Below are 22,806 nucleotides of genomic sequence, written 5' to 3' on the forward strand. Positions count from 1 at the left end.
ACAGTGTGATGGGCTTGGACCCCCTGTGGTGTTTCCATCTGCTATCATTAAGGTGACTATTCAGACATGAAAAAATCCCTCTTGCTGTGCTGACAGGCAGACATCAAGAACTATGACAAGGCATTAAGACAGAAAGTCAGAGACAGAGATGTCATATTCCACAAACAATACTGTCTCAAACAAGACCTCTGAAATTTTGTTGGAGTTTACAATAAAAATAAAAGGGATTTTACTTGGAGGTTATCAAACTTCCCTTTACAGCAGTTTGACAACACAAAGATTGCTGACAGTCACAGAGCTAAACACTTTGCTCCTACCTGTAATCTTCACCATAAGAAACCCAAATTTTTTGCTCGTTCTGCAGTAAAAGTGGGTTTTTAATTTCTTGTCCAGTCTCGTCAAAAAGCCGGGTCGGAAACCGACTGAGGCCTGATGGTTTGAAATCTGCTGAATGTTGAAGCCTTTGGTGAATCATGTGCTGTACCTGGTGGTGGAAGATATAAAAAATAAAATGGGAACATCTGTAATAAATTGTTTGTACTCCATAACCAGTGATGTCCAAACAAACGATAATTAAATTCATATAGAATGTTAAAAGAAGTGTGAAATGACTGCAATGTTTATCTCAGTGTAAAGTAACAAAATGAGCACAGGCTTTTAACCAGCAGGGGGTGCAACAGGATTATGGTTGAGCTCTGACCCCTTGGCACACAAGCTGAAAGCAGATGTGACAGTTGTACAGAACAAGCAGTTAGCTTCTACATACTGTAACAAGCTTTCTTGATAAAGGTTATGTTTTCCCAGTCCACATTTGGAGCTACATTTTGCTGCTGTTTTTCCTGAGCTTGTTAAGGTCTGACAATTACTGTGCTCCCCACCATCCTCCTGCCAAACCATTGATGATCAATAGCTGAACAGGGATAACGCAAGACTCATTTAACAATTTCAGCGCTGTAAAAATATACACTGAGGCATGGCCAAAAAAAAACCCCCACCACTCAAGCCCCAAACCATGCTCTCCCAGAGAAAATAGCGCTAAGCAGTTTAATTCAGTGGAATATTTAAACAAAGTATGTTTTGCGAGACAGTTCAAAAATCCACCCTGAATTCATTTGAATTTTATACCTTAAAATATAAAAAATCTCCTTTTAAGGAACTTTTAGAAATCTATTATGTAGCAAACACTAGTACACTGCACATTCTGTGATCAATTTTCCATTTCATGGCATCATAATGATGGCTCTAAATATAGTCACTTCATTCCACATGCCCCTCCTAGTTGTCACTCTTCTCTGAGTGCAGAAAGCTCTTTCCAGTAGATTGGTTCATACTCTATTCTCCTTTGCCAGCTTCTGCAACTGAGCATATCACAGAGGCCTCAGATACATGACCATATTGTGACAGTATTTATAAAACCAGTGGTACACCCCCAGTATTATTAACAGCTGTTGGAACCATAAACATGACACAGTAAAATTATCTCTTGCATTAGTGCAAGAATTCCAATAATAATAAATACTCACAGCAGTTAAGGAAACATCACAATCTACACAACAAATCACTTATCATGTTCTTCCATATCTGGGATTTATCTCTTTCAGAGATTACCATATCACCTATGGCATACCATCATGTTACTCTGTCAATATAGTTATAAATCTCCTGATTTACTCCTATACATACAGATGGTCAATAAAGGGGGGGTATCAGTGGAGGCATTTGGCTAAAGAGGCATATTGGCTCCCTATATCATGATTTGAGGTGTCCCTCATTCAAATCTAAACTCAGCCACAAAGCCCACTAAATTTCCCCCAACAAGCTACTAATATTGCATTCTTAGCTCTCTTTCATCTGCAATATAGAGATAATAATACTAGTCAAGTTTACATGGTTATCCTAAAGATTACAGAGAGATTGGGTGAAATCTGATTGTGTTCACATGCAGCCAAAATGTATTTCCAGCTGTCCAATGGGATTTCCCTTTCTCTCCCCCCCCCTACATTCCCCAAATCTGCTACGGAGGGTTGAGGGACCCTCCAGAGCAGATCTGGGGACTGCAAGGGGAAGGAGAAATCAGAGAATCAAAAGTTGGAAGGAACCACAAGGATCATCTAGTCCGACTCCATGCAATGCAGGAATATTTCACCACTTGCCTGGTGTTGGTAATGTATTTGAATGTATTTGAATCATTCAAAGCTCTTCAAATACAACATACTCTGACAGAAGCGAAACAAGTGAACAGTCACATCTCACTATTTTAATGGTTATTAAGTTAGCCTCTGCATGTGAGCACTGAGAAAGGGTGGCTCTGCTATGCAAGAATCATAAATAGAAAATATGCTGTATGTGGGAACTGCAAAATAAATCCCCAGAATGAAAGCTTCAAGTCATTCGAATAAATGTATGAACTTAGGGAAGTATTTCCTCGCTTACCCTCTCCATAGCAGCACTGGGTTGGTCCCCAGGATTGATTTCCATTTCTTTTCTACTGATGTAAACGAGAATCTCCCCAGTATCCTTGCCATTCTCATACACCTTCAAAAATAAACAGTAAGTAAGTAAATGTTATGCAAGTTATAGATCATTACAATCAAAATGGCTTAATCAGAAAATTCAGCATTCACTTATGAACAGGTACCAAGCCTTCAGCTCTCACTACAAAGTACATTAGTCTGGTGCACATAATGGGTTGATTTTTAAAAAATCATATTGGATGCTTAAAGCTAGCTAAAACCAAGAAAAATGCCCTCATTCTACCAAAAATGTGTATGTGTCTGTTTTCATAATGTTCACTTGAATTTTCACCTACAAATACATGGAAAGACTACTTGTCTAAAGGAAGCTTAAGGAAACGTGACCTATGTAAATGTTTACCCTGGAAATAATTTAGGATTATTTCGAATGTTAGTCATGTTCTACATATAAGACATTGCTGAGCAGCGAAAAGCATGAAAGAAGCACAGAGAGACTTGTGGCTGCTCTTCCAGTGCATGTACCATAGATGAAAAATGCAAGGGTGTACCCATTGCACCTGATGAATTGAACACATTTTTATGCCTCACTGAAATGTTCCAGTTCTGTTCCATTCATTTTAAAGGAGCTTCTGCAAGAGAACTTCCTGGTGCATTGTACCCTATGGGTCAATCCCTTTGTCTCCTACTCACCCAACAGGGGCCCTTGGATCACAAAGGGAACGCACAGACTTTGGATGACTAGCATGGTTACCCAATGAATTAGATGTTTGCCAGTTAATTGCATTATACTGAATAAATGTAAATCTATTAAATAACTAAAAAGGGGAAAAATACTTGGTTATGAGAATATTGACAAACCATTGCGATCTGTATTTTTTGCTGTAGTGCCGGAATGAGAGCAAGACTGGCAATGTCTAGCAGCGCAATAACAGCTCCCTGAGAGACAGTGGGGAGAATGATGCCTGTCTTTAGAGGCTTTCTTGCGTCTTATGGAGCACGTGTTGAGGGCTGCTGTGAAAAGAGTGGCCAAGTGTTCCTCATGAAAGGAGAAAGAGAGGCCAAAAAAAGACTGTGTTCTTCATCTCTTTGCATTGTCTCCCTTAATGCCAGGGAACTCACAGCTGCAGCTGACTGGGTTTCAGGAGATGTGGCCAGAATACTCTGCATGAGACCTGAGGGTCTAAGGATTCAGGAGCCTTCACAGTACCAGAGGTGGGCTTTCCCAATCTTGCTAGCCTCCTCACTCTCAGGGGAAAGAGGCAATACCTTTTCCCAAGATGGCACCTGATGACTGCATCTTTGTATACACTTATAGGTAAAAGGGTAAAGGACCCCTGGACGGTTAAGTCCAGTCTAAGGTGACTATGGGGTTTCAGTGCTCATCTCGCTTTCAGGCCGAGGGAGCCAACATTTGTCCACAGACAGCTTTCCGGGTCATGTGGCCAGTATGACTAAACGGCTTCTGACACAACGGAACACCTTGATGGAAGCCAGAGTGCACAGAAACGCCATTTACCTTCCTGCCACAGCGGTACCTATTTATCTACTTGCACTTTGATGTGCTTTCGAACTGCTAGGTTGGCAGGAGCAGGGACCGAACAATGGGAGCTCACCCTGTCATGAGGATTCGAACCGCTGACCTTCCAATCGGCAAGCCCAAGAGGCTCAGTGGTTTAGACCACAGCGCCACCAGCGTCCCTATACACTTGTGTATTGCATACACACACATATCTGCTCTATGGTTAGTTTGGGAGCACCTTTTAAACATTCAAAAGGCCTTTAACCAATCAGCTAAACACGACACTCATAGAAATTACCCATTTCTAGATAAAGGGTTACTTTTGACTGAAAAGTGCCAGTATATATTATATCATGCTGGTAAATAGCCACTTGACTGGTCACCTGTGGCAAGAATTGATGCTATGTAGCCAGGCAGGGAATCTATATACAAATCATTGTATTCAAAGGACAATGGCTAATGTAGCTATGTGTGTGCAGGGGGGCTAGTATAAAAAAATGGGATAGTAAAAAAATACTGTAGACTTATAAATGTATTTGCGAGACACTGTTATACACTAAAAAGCACAAAAGCTAAATGATTCCTACTGGCTGAATCAAGTCAACTGGAACAGCACACTGCTGATGATTTGGTGTGCCGTGGGTTAGAAATGGGTTCTAGGGGTAGGCATATAGGAAAGTTTGCTTTGTGTCAGTTGGCACTGCATGACTACAAGTTAAAGAAAGAACATCAACGGAAAATAGGTGTCATGTGCTGCAGCACTTTTGGCGATCTCATCATTCCTCCCTTCTTGAAAACTGTGCATAGCTGTGATTCCCTACATTTTCTGTGCAGATAATTGACTGAAGAAGCAACAAGGAGAAGCATCCTTAGAGATTAAGTGCTTTTAGTCGAAGAAACCTGTATCTGCTACATATACAGCTTTAAAAACTTAGAGGGCATATAAAATAGCTTTACTATAATCTTATCTAAACAAAGTGGGGTCCAAAATGCAGCCCTGTCTCACTCCCCTGGTCATCTCAATACAATCTGAGAGCTGACCCTGGGGATATATATGGCCTGGGGATATATATGGCCTGTATATGTATATGGCCTGGGGAAGAGATTACTTGTACATCTAACCAATGAGGAGTTTATCAGCCCATGGCTGAAAAGTATGGCCAGAAAAGCCACTTTGATTGGACTGTCACCATCTGTTTTGTATCAACTGGCTATGAAACCGCCATTGTATCCCTGTGGCAAAGGCTTTGGGACATCTCACATAGCAACCTGCGATCCAGATCCAATGTAATCGGTGGCCCGATTGCAGCTGGAATCCAATACGGGCATGACTTTCAGTTAGCCTCATATCTTAGGAATTTGTCCATACCCACCTATCGGCATTTATTTACCAAAGCTAGATTAAATGTATTTCCATCGGAAGTTCTAAATGGTAGACTGAGAGGCATCCCCTACCAGAATAGGCTTTGTTTATGTTCTCAGGACGTTGATTGCATGAACCATATCCTACTGCATTGTGAGCAGTATGAGCAAGCAAGGGATCAACTGATCAAACCCTTACTAGCAAATTTGCCAGGAAAATCTGAAACCTCCCACATTAAATACCTTCTGGGGGATAGGTCAAATGATATTACACTGACTGTGGAAAAGTTTCTTTCAGAGGTCGCAAGACACAAAGACCATCATGCTCTAGACATAACGAAATGACTCCCTCGGTCTCTTTTTGCCTGTTGTTTGGTTGTTTTAACTGTATCTTGTTTCGAAACTGTTTTGTGGGTCTATGGAACACAATAAAGATATTTGATTTGATAATCTTACCTATAAAAAGTTTATATTTTACATACTATACAGTGGTACCTCGGGTTAAGTACTGAAGCACCACTTTAGCTAATGCGGCCTCCTGCTGCTGCCACTGCGCAATTTCTGTTCTCATCCTGAAGCAATGTTCTTAACCTGAAGCACTATTTCTGGGTTAGCAGAGTGTGTAACCTGAAGCGTATGTAACCTGAAGCGTATGTAACCCGAGGTACCACTGTATAAATAATTAGCATGAGATGCCTGTTTTCTGCAATTGCCAGTTTTTCAGTGCAGAGCTGAAGGAAGGCACGAAAAATAAAATGGAAATATAGAATGTATGGCTATTTTTATTCCTGGTGAGAAAGAAGTCTATCTCTGGGGCAAACAAGAACAACAGGAAGACATGAGATCAGCCAACTTATATAATATCAGCTCCTGTCCAGGAGTATGGAAACATCTACTATTTGGGACCACACTTTTGTTAGACATCTTAAGTCCATTATCACAGACTTTTGTAAGAAGTGAGATTACAGGAAGAACACTGTGGCTATTACTTCTTTCAGTGTTTCTACAATGTCTGAAAATGCTCGGGCACAGTGGAAAACAACATCTCTCTAGACCAGCATGTTTCCAATGCCAGCTGCCAACCTGAGAAAAACTAGTGACAACACACAAGGGCCACATTAGTTCCTCCACCACTACTAAACAAACTGTTAAAAGTTCTGTTAAACCTCACAGTAGGTGTTACACTAAGAGCCACTGAGCAGTACCTATTTCCTATATTACAGCCAAAACAATTTCCCACCCAAGTGCAGAGAAGCGAAGAGAGACATAATAACGCAAAAATAGAGGGGGATGATAGTACTCCAGCTGAACTGATGCTTTTGCTCTTTCTTTTGTATAAGTCCTGGGCTACCTTAAAAATAAAAGGCACTGCAATATTAAACAAGCAATGCCTATAAAACTTTGGTGGTTGCTGCTTTAACTTCTATACAGGAATAAGTCCTTCTCATCTGTTGTCAGAACAACTGCATGTGGCTCGAGGAACTCCTTGTTGAATACACACACACACACACACACACACACACACACACCTATCTATCTATCTATCTATCTTTGAATACAGCACAATGAAATCAACCCAAGTTTTGTTCTAAACCATGGTTTGGAGGATCAAAACCATGACTTGTGGTTCGAGGACCCATACCCCGTGCAGTGGAATGAAACACAAGGACACGTGATATAAGGTTAATGGGCAAGAAAAGGCCACAACTTTATTGATTACAGCAAGTGAAAAGGCATTGGCTTAGGCATTGGATTACGTCAGCTGACTCCACCCACTCGGAGAGGGGTGAGTCTAAAAAACAAGGGGGGTTTATTCACCAGTAGGTGGAGCCTGTTGATGCTAATCCAACTATAAGCTCTCCCCTGATGTCACTCACGACGGGACAAGGAAAAGTGAGGGCTGGAGGCTGGCGCCGCAGCAATTTAGGCTGCTGTACACGCCCCCCCTTGAAGGCACCTGGTTGGGTGCCTGGCCGAGGGTGTGGGCGCCAGCCAGGTGAGTGGGAGGCAGGGGGCAAACGCCCCCTGCTTGAGGCGGAGTCCGGCTCCCGCCACAACCACTCCCCTCTCTTGCAGGGAGGAGAGTCTTTCTGAATTGAGCCAATGTGTAGTAATGCCAAAGAAAACTTTGCAAAAACTGGTATACAAATTTTAAGTTAGATATAAAATACATTCAACCAAAATGAATCACTAATATGTGTGAAGTAACTGCAACAGTTAAGGTTAATATCTAAACTTTACCTTAACTTTACACTAAAAATGCATGGATAAATTCAGTTAAAACCACTGTAAAGGGAAATAATGAAGCAGTTTACATCAGTCAGAAATCAGGAAACAATCCGGGGAAATGTAATAGCATCTTCTAGAGCTTTAACATCTAAGCAGTAGAATACACACAGGATTTTCCAATATTCTGCACCATGTTGGTTGAAACAGCTAACCAGACCACCTAGGAAGACTCTCCGAGTATCAGCTAAAGAGTAAAAGCAAAAGTAAAACTACAGAACAGTGGAAACCCTACAAAAATGAAAGAAATTGGAAATAGAATCAAGAAACAACAAGCACCAACAGGGGATATTTGATTACTCTCACACTGAGATGGACATATTGACAATATTGTTGTAATATATGTGTTATATTTGTTTTTCCTGTTCCAAGTAATCCAAGGAAGAAAGTTTTATAGCAGTACATATTTACTTTTCAACTGTGAGACAATTAAGATGCCTTAACATGATAAGTAAAGCCAGTATGCAGGTAGACGTTTCTTTTATTTGTAGTAAAATGTTTATAATAATAATAATAATTTATTATTTATACCCCGCCCATCTGGCTATATTTGCACAATGAAATGCACAAATCAGTTTATAATAAAAACAATACAAAATTATTTTTAGAAATAAAATCAGAGTAAAATTCAATCATAAAATCATATAGTGGTCACTATAAGAAGCTCAAGGGGATAGAAATGGTTCTCTCCCATTTAATCCTCTCTGTAACACTAACCTGGTCCACATGACACAGTAAGCCCAACTATGGCAGCTCCCAGAGAGAAGCATGCAGCCATTTTTCTACCCTTCAGTCCATTTTCCTTCCACACCAAGCAATCCATTCATTTGTTGTTAGAGTTATTATATATTCTATCCACTCATCGAAGGGAGCCACGGTATTATCTTTCCAATGAATTAATATCAGTCTTTCACCAAAAGAGCAAGTGCAGAAACTTAATTTATGTTGACCCTTTGCCATACCCTATATAGTTAGTATATAGTTTAAAACAATATTATCATCTGACAATACTACAAAAATTCTACCTAAGCATGTGCTCAGAAGCTATCTGCTTGTGAATGTCAAGTGTGTGGAGAGGTTTGGAGACTGAAGAGAAAGGCCTTTTCTCAAATACACCCCTTCGGAGTCATAAGAAGAAAACTCTTTTTGAGCCCTGCATGAAGGCCTTATTCAGGAATGAAAGTACATGTAAGTTGCTGCCTGCTAAGATATGGCCCCTGCCACCAAAAGCTACAATTTAGGCATGTGTGTTATTCATAACTGAAGTTATTTTCACATATTTTTGTGCTTGGGAATATGTTCCTATGTGCAAGATGTAATGTATCCCTCTAACTCTTTTTTCTATATTGGATTAAAGATTTTTAAAGTGTTGTTCTTATTAGACTTACGACTATTAAAAATGAAAATTTTAAGGAAGATATTGAAACATCATCTCAGATTAAGCAAAGTATAAAACTGAGAATTTACATTGGATATAATTGAATGCACACATTTAAAAAAACACAGATGGCAAACTGCAATAGCTGTTAAACTACACATACCTTTAGCTGCAGTCCCTGAGAGGAAACTGTGTTTGCAGGAAGTTCTTTAATATGTTGGTAGACATAAGAAGCACATTGCTCCTGTTCCGCCTGTAACTGAGGGGCAAGCTTAGAGAGGTGACCTTTGTAGCTCTTGATAGCTGCCTGCAGTTCATCAATCAACTTGTTCACCTGAAGGGTTAAATTATGAGAGCTGTTAGCAAGAGGCAATTGTTGATGTCACACCTATTAGAATGTTCATTATAAACCTGAAGGAAGAGATGACATTTCTCTGCAAAGTCTAGCAAAAAATATAGAATATCTGTACTCCCCTCCCCCAATCTAGCCACCTATTGTAGAAAGAAATATACCCAAATAGATACACAAGAATGAGCAGGCAAAAGTAATTAAATCAAAGGAGCTCTACTTTGTCCTATTTAAGGATGCTAAGATGCTTTAATATTGCTTGTAATTATTTTGAATTAATTAAAATGTATAGGTCATTTGCTACTAGATTAACATGTTCAGCCACTTAATGAATTTCTTAGAATGCATATTAGTAACAACAGGATGCTGCTTGGAGGCCTATGGGTAAAAAGCAACTAACAGGTCAAATAATAGTAATAATAACAGTTGCTATCATTGTTATTGGAGGAGGGAAGCCAGAAACCAATAAAACTGTTAATCCAAGGAAGGAAGAAATGGGGGAAATGCTTTATCAGCAAACTGAAAAATGCTTTTTTTGTATAGTGGTTGGGGTGGGGTAAAAGGACAAAAGATGTGAGGCCCTTCTCTACATCTAATCCAAGTTGAGTGGGTGTACTTCCTTTCCCTAATATCCTGAAGATAAACTCTTCTTTCTCACCTCTCTTTTGTTTGATTCTGTGGTATGTTAAATATGCAAAGATGTTTTAACAGTGCATGCAATTACTTTCAATTGATTACAATGTATAGTTCATCTACTAAATAAACATGTTCCGTCACTTACTGAATTCTGTAGAATGCACATTAATAGCAACAGAGTGAAGATAAATATACAACTCACATATAAAAGCTTGTAAATTTGTTATATCTGCAAAAAGAATTTTAAAACAAAGTTACTAGGAAGGGTGGCTGCCTAGAAAGGAAGGAAACAGAAGTAGTGGAGAGGAGTGTGTTATGTACAGAGCAGGGATGCAACGTTGCCAAAGTGCTGAGTCTCATGTCTCAGATAGTGCTTTAAACCGGATATGCTACACACTGCCTGCAATTAGGCTAAGTCTACATTTCAAGATATCTCTATTCTTCTTTCCTGTAACTTTGATGCCTAAAATTCATTGGTGCTTTCCTTGCGCTTACTTCAGAACCATGCTGCAATCTCTCAGAAAGCGTAAGACGTGTTTGTCCAGTCATCCAGAGCTTACCATTAAATATAATACAACGTGATATTGGACACTCCTGTGGTATCAGAGCAATGCTGCACCTGACAGAAGATTTGGGTTGTTTCTAGTCAAACATGGAAGCAGTGGAGAGAAAGATGGTGGGTTGCACCTCTGCACAGAGATCACAGCATTCGATCACATCGAGTAGCTATTCTTCTAGGAAATCTCTTTCCCCAAACATGTATCATCAGTTCAAGTTTCTTCCATTCTAGGACATGAAAGGCCTTATATTACCCTGCCTCTAGAAGAGTTAGCAGCCAGCAGTTCAGTTTAGCTGATTGCAGCCTCCTGGAGCTCATGGCCAGGACTTGTAAACAGACGCATTTGTGAGGGGCATTTTCAAGGAGAGGCATGGTGTACAAAGGCCAAGAGACATGGACGGCAAGGTTTTTAAGCAGAGGTTGTATGACCATCTGTCATGGATGCTTTAGTTGAGATTCCTACATTACAAGGAGTTAGACTAGATGACCCTAGGAGCCTCCTCCAACTCTATAATGCTTTGAGTCATGCAAATTCAGCAGCCATCTACAACAGTGTAGAACTGCTAATAGGACAGATAATGCTTGACAGCATAGTGGCAGGAATCCTGGGCATTCTGACCACTTAACACCAATTATTAGGGTACGGTCATCAGTTACTTTTGATATTATGTCTTTTTAAAAAATGAATTTATAATATATTTAAGTAAGGTAATGGGTAAAGGGGACCCCTGACCATTAGGTCCAGTCGTGGCTGACTCTGGGGTTGCGGCGCTCATCTCGCTCTATAGGCCAAGGGAGCTGGCGTATAGCTTCTGGGTCATGTGGCCAGCATGACTAAGCCGCTTCTGGCAAACCAGAACAGCGCACGGAAATGCCATTTACCTTCCTGCCAGAGCGGTACTTCCTTATCTACTTGCACTTTGACGTGCTTTCGAACTGCTAGGCTGGCAGGAGCAGGGTCCGAGCAACGGGAGCTCACCCCGTCGCGGGGATTCGAACCGCCGACCTTTCGATCGGCAAGTCCTAGGCTCTGTGGTTTAACCCATCCTGTAAATAATTCTGACTGATTGTGGTGAATTTCTCACCCTTAATGGAGGCATCTGTTGAGCCATCCCAAAGAGATGCTACAGTCATTCTTTTTTTCTGGAGTGGTGACAGCTTTTACCAGGCCCACCAAACTGTGTGAGTGGTTCGATTTGCTAATTCTACTGCATCCACCATTTGGCACCATGCTGCTAGACAAGATTATTTGGCGTAAATCAGCTATGATGACAATGGAGAGCAACTTGCCATACCAAATATGACCCCAAGCCCATTTATGGCACTGGTTTTAAAAATAGCCAATTCCTTCCCTTTTATCCTTCATGTTCCAGGAAGATAGGTTGGGTATGCATAAGAATATCTTGTGAAGAGAATGATAGTTTGCAAGGCAATTCACTCCTAAGGCACTGCTGCCCTTGCCATTAACAACTATTAAGAAAAAGCAAGCAGAAGAACAAAAGAAAGTACATTATCCATATGAACTAATAGGATAGACAGACAATGCCAAAATGTTTACATTGTAAGATGTGAGATGGTAACATTAGCATTAAATGAGGCAGGTTGTTTAGTCTTGTTTATATATTGTACCATCCTATACGTTAAAACCATGTTGCCTTTATATTTGAATTAAAACACTTTTAATGTATTTGTATAGAGCTTTACGGTGCTGCCATTATTTTTCATTATGTGAATACTGTTTGACACTCCAGAGTCATGTGTGTAATTGTTCTCTTTATATATGCCACAAGTATACAACCCCCACCAATGTATATACTGGTGGCATATACATAAAGAGAAGAATGACACACATTTTAAAGATGATTACTAAGGTTACAGATTATCAATTTTGCCTGCTAATTCAGCTTCATCGGTTCACTTAAAGTTTGTATGTGGACTTTGAGTTGCATCTTGATAAAAGAAAGAAGTATCTGTTATTATTTGTTAGTAATGCTCTTAAAGTTTCTCTGGCTACATCAGATGTACCTTTCATCAATAGACTATGCTACAAAATGTCTTTCCTGTTTTTTCTCACTCTTTTGGAAACAAGATAGTTTCAAAGGTCAATCTGCAAGTGACCAAAACCAACAATATCAAAAGTCTATGTTCCTGAACCATTGCACATTAGAATTTTTTTTTTCTATTTCTCTATGCTGCAAAAGAAAAAGAAAAAAAGTCCCTATAAAATTCTTCATTGTGAATCTTTTTTTTCTAAAATAAAATCCCTCTCCCCCCCATTCAAATACAATTGTGAAAGAAGACAAAACTTGACCTTTTGTGATCCCCGTATTAATAGGTCTGTTCATAATTCAGTCTGTGTGTGGAGAAGCATCCATGTGGAAACATGCAGGCCTGTGAGATATATAGCCTTTCCCTTTGCACATTATCTGACCCTATGAATCCTTCTCACAAAAGAAGGCTTTATGTATGCATACGTTGGGGGGGGCAATGCATACTCTCATTGTGCTTCACAAAACATGTACTCGTTCTCCAGGAAAACTCAGCATGGATTTGGTTGGATAGACTGCAAGTAGCCAGAAAAGGGAGGCTGCTGCTAAGAAGAGAGCCTATCTTTGTTTTGACTTCTTAGGTCAGATTTACATAGATGCATTTATTTTGCTTCTGTTTGGTGCTTTCTACCAAGCAAAGGTAAATATGTACGTAAGTGGGGTAGGGGTGGCTGCCTCTTCTAACTTTACTAACATACCTGCGTTAGATCACCAGCAAAAAGCACCTGCTGGGTTGCTTTTCACTTTGTGAAATGTGTGTCCATAGCACACTCCAAGCATTGAGATATAATAAGCACATGCACACACAAGACCAAGGAACTGAGCTATCACAGAACTTCTTCTGAAGCAACATATTGATGAGTAGTGGATATAGAAGGAACCTAAGGTCACCTAATCTTCTCCCTGTGAGGTGGCATCCCAGTCATTCTGTCTTTCAACCCAATGTGCACCATGCAATGAAATTAGTGCCTTGCTTCCGCTTTGTTTTTCTGCTATAAAAACACAAACATATTCTATGACCTGAAGGAGAAATAGGTTTGGAAGTTGTGAGCAGCAACTTGTGAAATCTACAGAGCTGTGGAGAGGCTTGGCAGGAATTCCAGTACTAAGGGGACAGGCCAGGTGGAAGCAAACCCAATTTAGCCAGTAGATGAAAATTCAAAGAGCACATTATTAACAATATATGGGAAATGGACCACAACTAGAGATGGGGATGAAATTCAATTCAGTTTGCATCAAGGGTGAACACTTTCCAAAAAAAAATTTGCAAACAGTATCAAAGATACCCTTTGAAATTCACACTTATCCAAATTTTGCAGTTCCCCAGTCAAGTAATGTGTACAAAAATGTATATACTAAAATGTGCCTATAAATGCATCTATTAGTGAAAGTGCATCATATTATGGGAAATCGCTCATGTAGGCCTACCTGGGGGAGAATGAATGTTCTTATGGATCTTGGGAAGGCAATAAAAAACTGGAATGCAAGGAAACGGAGGTAAAAGGAACTCAAAAGTATGTTTATCAATAACACCAATACAATAAGCTTGCTGTAGGACTGTTTTTAAAATAGTAACTATGGAATCCATAGGATCTCTAGAAATTTTCACATTTTGCAACACAGGGGTTTGTTGGTTTACTCAAGGTTGGCAGAAGCTGGCACAGAGCAACAGGAGCTCACCCCGTTGCACATATTCGAACCAACGACCTTCTGACTGGCATGCCCAAGAGGCTCAGTGGTTTAGACCACAGCGCCAGTGCAGAAGTGCAACACACTTTGCAAGTGAGGTGAATGCTACAATAACTGGGGTCCTATTTTGACATAACGCTGACTTCTAGGTATGCAATGAAACAGGCAAACTATGAGATTTCCCCCTTGTGGGAATCCTGCCCAGAAGCTACTCCAGAAATAGCCATATGGATGAATAATTCTGATGTAAATGTTTCACAGGTTTGCCTCCATGGGGAATCATTTAAAAAGAACTGAGGTAGAGGCACATATACTGGTAAGCATATAGAATGTTGCTAGGTGTTGGGCAGTGAAGTAGATTTCATGGATTCCTGCTGCATCCCCTAAAAACAGGACCCTCCAGAAAAGCATGGAAGGTGGTGGGCTACAGTGAAGAGTGGAGAGTTGAAAAAGCTTTCCTCCCCTTCCCTTTCATTCATGGAACACCATATTCAATTCAACTCATGCTTTATATATGCATGCTTTGAATTACTATACGAGGAGCTGAGATGACTGGATTAAAATAAGAGTAACGAACCAAGGTTTTGGATAAAATAGTCGAACAGTTTGGAGAAAATCTTCAGTGTAGAAAACAAAACCAAGTTCCATTAAATGCTAACCACTGTTTAAAGAGGTCTAGAAATGAGTTATCTTATTATATAGTAACCTTAGTTTTTCTGTTATTGCTTGAAAATAAGTACTAAATTTATTTCTAAAACATCTGGATTATTAACCAGGAATAACAATTAGCTACGAGGTTCTAAATGAATTTCAAGCACTGCAAGAGTTCAGACTTCAAAATAGCAGCAAAAGATTTTACTAATAGTATTGTAATAAAATTAGTTAAATGTCTTAATCTTCTCTCTGAAAGAAGAAGGTTTGGGTACTCCAGAAATCGACATGGAGATAATGCTCCAATTTTGCTTTGAAGCAATTTTGTATTATTTCACTTATAGAATATGCTGTCAAGTTCACAGCATGAAGCTTTGCAAGGAAAAGTCTTGATTTAATAGTTCTTCATTACAATATTTCCTGCAGAATCTTATGATTAGCACACTATGTCTTGATGCTGTAAACTACAGTTTTTCCATAAAGTAAGAATTTAGTTAACATTTTCCTTTGGAACAGCAATAACAGGGCCTGCGGCTCTTCCATTGCATCCATAGCCCTGCTGGCCAGGGCATAATGTGGTAGTACACAGTTTTGTTTTGTTTTTTGCTGCACAATTGCCACATTAGAGCAGCCGTGGGGACTAAAGATTGGGCCCCTCATTGACTCGAAGGAGTTCTTGATCTTGTGGATCCAGAGCCTCTGCCATCCCATCACCAATCTGCCCTCCAAAGTCCCATTTAGGGGCTTTCCATTGGCTACCTTTGGCAAGAGAGCCACCAGCAATAGCTGATCACTCTGCTTGGGACTCTAGTACAAGAAAGCCTCCCACACATACATAGTGCCACTTCTCTCCACTATCAGAGGCTTCTGAGAGGCAACTGCACTGCGTCATTGTCCCCTGTTTGTTGTTGTTTAGTCATTTAGTCGTGTTCGACTCTTCGTGACCCCATGGACCAAAGCACGCCAGGCACTCCTGTCTTCCACTGCCTTCCGCAGTTTGGTCAGACTCATGTTTGTAGCTTCGAGAACACTGTCCAACAATCTCGTCCTCTGTCGTCCCCTTCTCCTTGTGCCCTCCATCTTTCCCAACATCAGGGTCTTTTCCAGGGAGTCTTCTCTTCTCATGAGGTGGCCAAAGCATTGGAGCCTCAGCTTCAGGACCTGTCCTTCCAGTGAGCACTCAGGGCTGATTTCCTTAAGAATGGATAGGTTTGATCTTCTTGCAGTCCATGGGACTCTCAAGAGTCTCCTCCAGCACCATAATTCAAAAGCATCAACTCTTCGGTGATCAGCCTTCTTTATGGTCCAGCTCTCTCTTCCATACATCACTACTGGGAAAACCATGGCTTTAACTATACCATTGTCCCCTAGCCTGTGCTGAATTCCTATACATACTTACCTAGAAATAAATCCCCTGAACCCATGTACAGAATTGCATATTTTTTTTTGTCTGGATGATTAAAAATGGAGCTCATCTTGACAGGTTTGGGGTTGTGTTTTTTTGCAGCGGGGCTTAGAGAAATTTCTTATTTAAAAGAATAAGATATATATTCAGACACCTGGACTACATCTGGGTTCAATTCCTCCAGGTAAAGACTCCTGTCTGAAACCCTGGAGAACAGCTGCCCGTAATCAGTGTAGATCAGTATTTCTCAAACTTAGATCTCCAGCTGTTGTTGGACTACAGCTCCCATCATACAGACCACTGGTCCTGCTAGCTAGGGATAATGGGAGCTGTATTCCAACAACAGCTGGAGAGCCAAGTTTGAGAAACATTGGTGTAGATAATACTGAGCTAGGTGTATGAGTGATCTGATTCAGTGAAAAGACAGCTTCCTATGCTCCTTGTATCCTTAATTCCACTACCCAAAGAGTCTAAAATGCTTCACATGGGCATATAAGAATGATCTATTTGGCTCCAGCAGAAGGTCAGTGGCTAAACATGGCACACAGAATCATCCACGCGTTTCTGTTTTAAAGTTTTAAAGTTTTTATTTGTATGTCTGTAATAGTACATTTTGACAAATCTGTAATATGCTTCTTTTATTTATTAAATTTGTTAGTCACTTTATCTTGCCCAAAGCAACTTACAACCAAACAATGAATAAATGTACAGCTCATAATAAGCCACTATACATGTTTATGCAGAACTTAGAAGAAAATACAAATTTGTATGCTTATGAATATCTAAGTTCACTGAAACTATTCTAAGAAAATTTTGCTGCAGATGCAAATTTTGCTGCTGATACAAAGTAATATCAATGGGTGATTGGCGTATTTGAATACTGCCACTGACCATGAGGACATGTGTTGGGAGATCACTCAAATGGGCCAGGAGACATTATTTCTTGAAGGACAGTTCCAGGCCCTGTGGTGGGAAAAGTCTTGTGTCCCCAGTGTGTGAGAGAAGGGAATGGATACTTATTTACATTGAAAGCAGAGACCTTCCAGTTGAATTATCCTCAAGGCACTTACAACTAATGACAATAATACAGTACATAGCAAAGAAACAAACACCACACACATACAATCTGTAAGACCTTAGTTTGCCAGCCAAGAGATGGGCCTAGTGTGTGCTATCTTCAGTTCTACAGTCCCAGGGCAACTAGCAGTAGGAGCAAAATTAGTTTTTTTCCCCTGGTGGGGGTTGGGTGGGGCAGCATGAGGAGATCAAGATCCATGCAGTTTCTCCTTCTGTAGCTGATTAAGGGGGGCAAAGCAGTGGATTACTCCGAGAGTTCTTTGCTCAGTTTTGTCAACTGCAGGGCTGGCCCAAGACATTTTGGCACCTGAGACAGACCCTGAAATGGTGCTCCCCTTCACACCAGTGACGATATACATCAGGAACAAGGCGGGAAGAAAGACTGGCATCAGGATTTGCTGCCATCTGAAACGGTTGCCTCACCTTGCATTGTCCTGAATAAAGATCTACCGGTATATCAAGATCTGCTGCCCCTGTGGATCTGGCCACCTGAGGCAGTCACCTTACCTTGCCTCATGGGTTGGCTGGTCTTAGTAATCTGTTAGGAAGTGCCACTGCTTTCCCTGCCTGCTTTACAGTCGTACCTCGGGTTAAATATGTTTCAGGTTGAGCTTTTTCAGGTTATGCTCCGCGGCGACCCGGAAGTAACAGAACGTGTTACTTCCGGGTTTCACCACTCGCGCACGCTCAGACGCTCAAAATGATGTCACACGCATGCATGGAAGTGTCGAAACGAGACCCGCCCACACGCAGACGTGCAGTCACGTGTTACGTTCTACTCAGGATGCGAACGGGGCTCCGGAACAGATCCCGTTCGCATCCAGAGGCACCACTGTATAATGATTGGCTGGGAGACGGACCAAAGTAGTTCTGGTTCACCTATGGAAGACCCAATCCAGAACAGGTGTTAAATTTGCAGCTTGCTTTCTTCATTCTCCCACACATTATGAACAGCAGGTATTCAGATAAATTTGGTGGACTTCAGTTTTGCGGACTTGAGCTGAGTACTAGTTAACAGAACAGGAAAAGAATTTTACCAAGACTCCACATTGGCAAAGAGTCTGTGGGCTTGATTTCCACTTTAAAAGGTTATTGTGCTGTTCTGCATTATGTCACAACCGGTGCATGGGCAGGCAATACAGTATAGGGGAGGAAGGAAGGTTGGTCACTTCATAAACCCCTGCAGGGGTCCCACCTGGGGCTTCAGGAGTTTGGACACAAAAAGTAGGGTGCATGACCAGCATTGTGAGTGGAGAAGTGGAGTGAACGGTATATTAAACAATCTATGGCTTTTTAAACTGGGGTGGGGTATTGGGTTGGGTTTTTTTGCCATGTTATGTATTGTTGTGTTTTTATATTGCAGTAGTAGTAGTAGTAGTAGTAGTAGTAGTAATAGGACCTCCTTTTCTGCACATTGGCCCTTGTAAATTTCCAATGTTGCAAGAAATACAGCTCTGTTGATCCTAAGAAGAAAATGATCCTAACTGTGAGAAGTGAAGTTACAGGGAACCAGGCAAAGGGCCTTCTTGGTAGTGGTGCCCTCCCTGTGGAACACCCTCCCTCCAGATAAAGGGGATACAGAGGTAAAGGGGGTGAGGAGATAAAGAACTATACAACTTTTAGAAGATATCTCAAGGCACCTTGTATCAGTAAGTTTTTAATGTTTGATGTTTTATTATGTTTTGATATACGCTGTAAGTGGCCTAGAGTGGCTGGGTATAAATAATATAATTATATGATGATGATGATGATGATGATGATGATGATGAAAATCCTCTATACATGAGTGCTGTGCCTGTAGTAGAACTGAATTGTGTCAACTATGAATAGGCCTCTAATGCATCAGTTTTAAAAACAAGAGGGAAAAACACCCCAACCCTCAAAAGGTTAGTTACAAAATATCTCAATAAGCTACATTAATCTAGCTATTAATGAATGAAAATCATTTCTGAATTTGAACAAATTAATTAATTGGGAAAGAACTACAACTTGTGTACTTGTGCTACTAAGGTAAAGAAGTATCTTGAAGTATCTTGAAGATACTTTTACTCTGCAGTATCTTCAGTGCCCAGTGAAGACTTTTTATTTTCCCAGTTCTTTTAAAATCAGGCTTTTAAAAATCTGTTTTTGCCTTTAATATGGTGGTAGCCTCAGAAACTTGCTTAGTCCAGTTTTATTTTCTGCTGTTTAAATTTCAGATTTTGTGCTGCATTAAGATTTATGACAATTATTTTAATCTTATATTTTAGGTCATAAGCCAACCACATTCTTTGTCAACGGTGTTGAGGAGGAGGAGGAGAAATGTTACGTATACAAAACCGTATCTGCTGTTTTGCTAAGGAGTACTATTCACTTACTTCATCATGTTCTGAATATAATTCTTCTTTTTTCATTGATAGAATGCCCTTGTCTGTGATTTTCTCTTTCTGGCCATCTATGGCATAATCCAGCTAAAAAAAGATGACAAAAATTGTGAAAAGACACATTATTTCTATCAGCTCTTGACAGTAGATTTCCTGGGTCTTCCTATATTGAGTGGAAGAACAAGAGCATGAGGGCCTTGCCCATCCACTGGACACACCTGTACCACCAGACACCTATTGTGGTACCATAGCCTTTTAGAAACATAGAAGTGTAGAGTTGGAAGGAACCACGAGGGTCAACCCGGCCAGCCCCCTGCAATGCAGGAATCTTTTGCCCAACGTGGGGCTTGAACCCACGGCCCTAAGATTAAGAGTCTCATGATCTACCAAATGAGCTACCCCAGCTTGACAGGGTGTACTTGAGTAAAATGTGGTCCGAAGAATTACTTCATATTCTGGAAACTGAAGTATAGTTCAGGTCGACACATATGGATTTTTCATGTGTATGTCATTAAAACGTTAATCCTATTCGTACAGATGCCTAGAAAAAAGGACAGATGCACATGGTGGGCTGGGTGCGAAACCATAATCTTGCTTTCCCTCTAGGGAAGTACAGTCAAGCCTCAGAACTCGAACGGCTCTGTTCCCAAACGTTTCAGCTCCCAAATGCTGAAAACCTGGAAGTGCTCCGGTTTTCGAAGTCGAACAACTTTCAAGGCGTGGTTTTCTTTTTCATTTATTTTGCAGCCAGCCCACTGAAAGTTTCAGAAGCCGAACGGTCTTCAAAAACAGAAGTTCCACGATAATTAGATTCTCTCATGCTGAGTTTTAGAGTAGAAATACAGGGACAATTCGCCTTCAATCAATCCATCATTTTATTTGTATGCCATCTTTTCAAAGTTAAAACATTTAAGAATTATATATCTTACGACAGCTAAAAATTACGTAACTACAAACTTGACAAAAGTCATCATAAAAATAATCAGAAGTAAACAGCCAAATCAAACAATTTCCACAAAATAGCAATACAAAAAAATAACAATGCCCCCCCCCAACCCCTAAGCAAGACCCGAGCCCAAGATTTTGTTCAGCAATGTCAGCTGAATTCAGTCAGGGCCCTGCCCTCCCAGGTCAGGTGGAGAAAGGCCTGCAAGGCAGGGAGCAAATATTCTATCTACGACTCACAGCCAAGATGGTCAACATCAAAATTTGCAGTGATTTTAATGGAACACCATCTAGTAGATGGGAGAAACAGTATCAACTTTGGGAAGCTAAGGTCTATAGAAAGTATTTATATATACTGTAAAACTCTTTCACTCTCATGCACAGCTAAAGTCTGGATGAGTCTTATTGATGCAAGAATCATATTGTCACATGACTGTGCACTGATGTACCAACTGAACTGAAAGCTCAACTGATAGAACTGGCAGCACAAGTTACAGGTAATGCTAAAGAATTACTGATTAATCCATCTCTGGCAAATAAAAAAGGATTAGCACACACTGGGGGGAAATTAAATGAACATTTTAGTACAATACACTCTTATTATTATAAAAGAGCAGATTAGTCATACAAGCATTTAAATTTTTGTCTCTATATTGCTGAGAATTAAGCATGTTAAATATACAATATTATGGTGTATACAAATTTAAATAAAAGTTAAATCAAGGGAGTGTATTTTCACATTGGAAAATTATTATGCAGTGTTAATAACATCTCCTTCAGGTACCCAGACATAATGATAATATGCCTCTTTTTCTCTTTTTTTTAGGGTACAATTCTCCTGTCACTTATGCCTACTGCATATTTACTTTTGGCATAATTTAACTGGAAGAGACACATAATAGATCTCTCTCGTTAAGACTGTATGAAATTGTAGTTTGTTCTTTCTAGGTTTGCATTTCATGTGACATTAAAGTGTGTGGAAAAACAAGCTACACTGCATCTCACAGAGCCAGTAGGAAGCTTACCCAACAGAACTGTGAAGTACTGTTCCAGAATGCCAGCTTCTTTCCCAAACCCACTTCTTTCCCCTTTTTTAGTCTCTAGCTCCTTATTGGGTGCCCTTTGCCCAGAACTGGAAGCTTTTAACTTCGGTTGTTTGGCTAATCTCAGTTAGAGAATGAAACTGAATGCAAGGAAGAAAAGAAGTCTGGAATTCAGGTTACAGGTAGGTAGCCGTGTTGGTCTGCCGTAGTCGAAACAAAATAAAAATAATCCTTCCAGTAGCACCTTAGAGACCAACTAAGTTTGTTATTGGTATGAGCTATCGTGCACACAAAAGCTCAGACCGATAACAAACTTAGTTGGTCTCTAAGGTGCTACTGGAAGGATTTTTTGTTTGTTTGTTTGTTTCAATTTCAGGTGGTACCCATACCATCCATGTCCCTCCAATGAAGACAAATCTCCTTCGTGAAAGCAACCTGTCATCCCTCTCCTGGTCTGCGTCTGCTCTTCTCACAGCAGTGGAGCAGTTGGGGAAACATCAGCCAAAGCAAACCTCTTCCAGCCAAACTATATTTTCATTCAGACAGGCCAGCCCTTGGGTACAGTACCAATGATCCTCAACTGTACCTGACTTGTCACAATGACAAATACACCCAAAGTGTCCCTCTCCCAGAGTACTTCCCAATAGTGTATAATAACAAACACACCAAAAGCTCTCGGAGCAGGAGTTAAAAGAGTGTGGCTAACTCAGCATTAAGAATAATTTTCAAGAGAGAGAAACAAGAAACACCAGGGGGAGGGGTGTTTATCTGAGTTGGGTAACTTATAGCTGAAATTTATTGAAGACTGTAGAAAGTGCAACAGAGATCAGCACCTGACACTGTTGCCATGATTTTCAGCAGCTGCACTTAGTCAGTAGTCCTGCATCCTAATGAGACAGAAGATCAGTTTTTTGGATTAGCAACAAATCGAAGCAGGATAACAGATTAATTACATCACAGATTGCAGCTAAAGCATGCACCTTTGTCTTCTTAAACATACCTGACCAAAAATTGCTAGGCCT

The 22,806-nt window shown here is 40.4% G+C and overlaps 1 protein-coding gene across 4 annotated transcripts in view; it reads right to left on the minus strand.

The window, feature by feature from the left end:
- Positions 1–22,806, minus strand: part of DCDC1 (doublecortin domain containing 1) — a 236,479-nt gene that overhangs the window by 125,715 nt on the left and 87,958 nt on the right. For all 4 annotated transcript variants that reach the window (XM_077929881.1, XM_077929878.1, XM_028729825.2 and 1 more), the window contains exons 9-12: positions 19,791–19,883; positions 9,183–9,353; positions 2,434–2,535; positions 318–484 (exon numbers count right to left, since the gene is read on the minus strand). In XM_077929881.1, coding sequence (XP_077786007.1) covers positions 318–484; positions 2,434–2,535; positions 9,183–9,353; positions 19,791–19,883 — 533 coding nt within the window. The remainder of the gene's footprint in view (positions 1–317; positions 485–2,433; positions 2,536–9,182; positions 9,354–19,790; positions 19,884–22,806) is intronic.

The sequence above is a fragment of the Podarcis muralis genome, chromosome 1 (genome assembly GCF_964188315.1).
Source record: "Podarcis muralis chromosome 1, rPodMur119.hap1.1, whole genome shotgun sequence".
NCBI classification, from domain to species: domain Eukaryota; kingdom Metazoa; phylum Chordata; class Lepidosauria; order Squamata; family Lacertidae; genus Podarcis; species Podarcis muralis.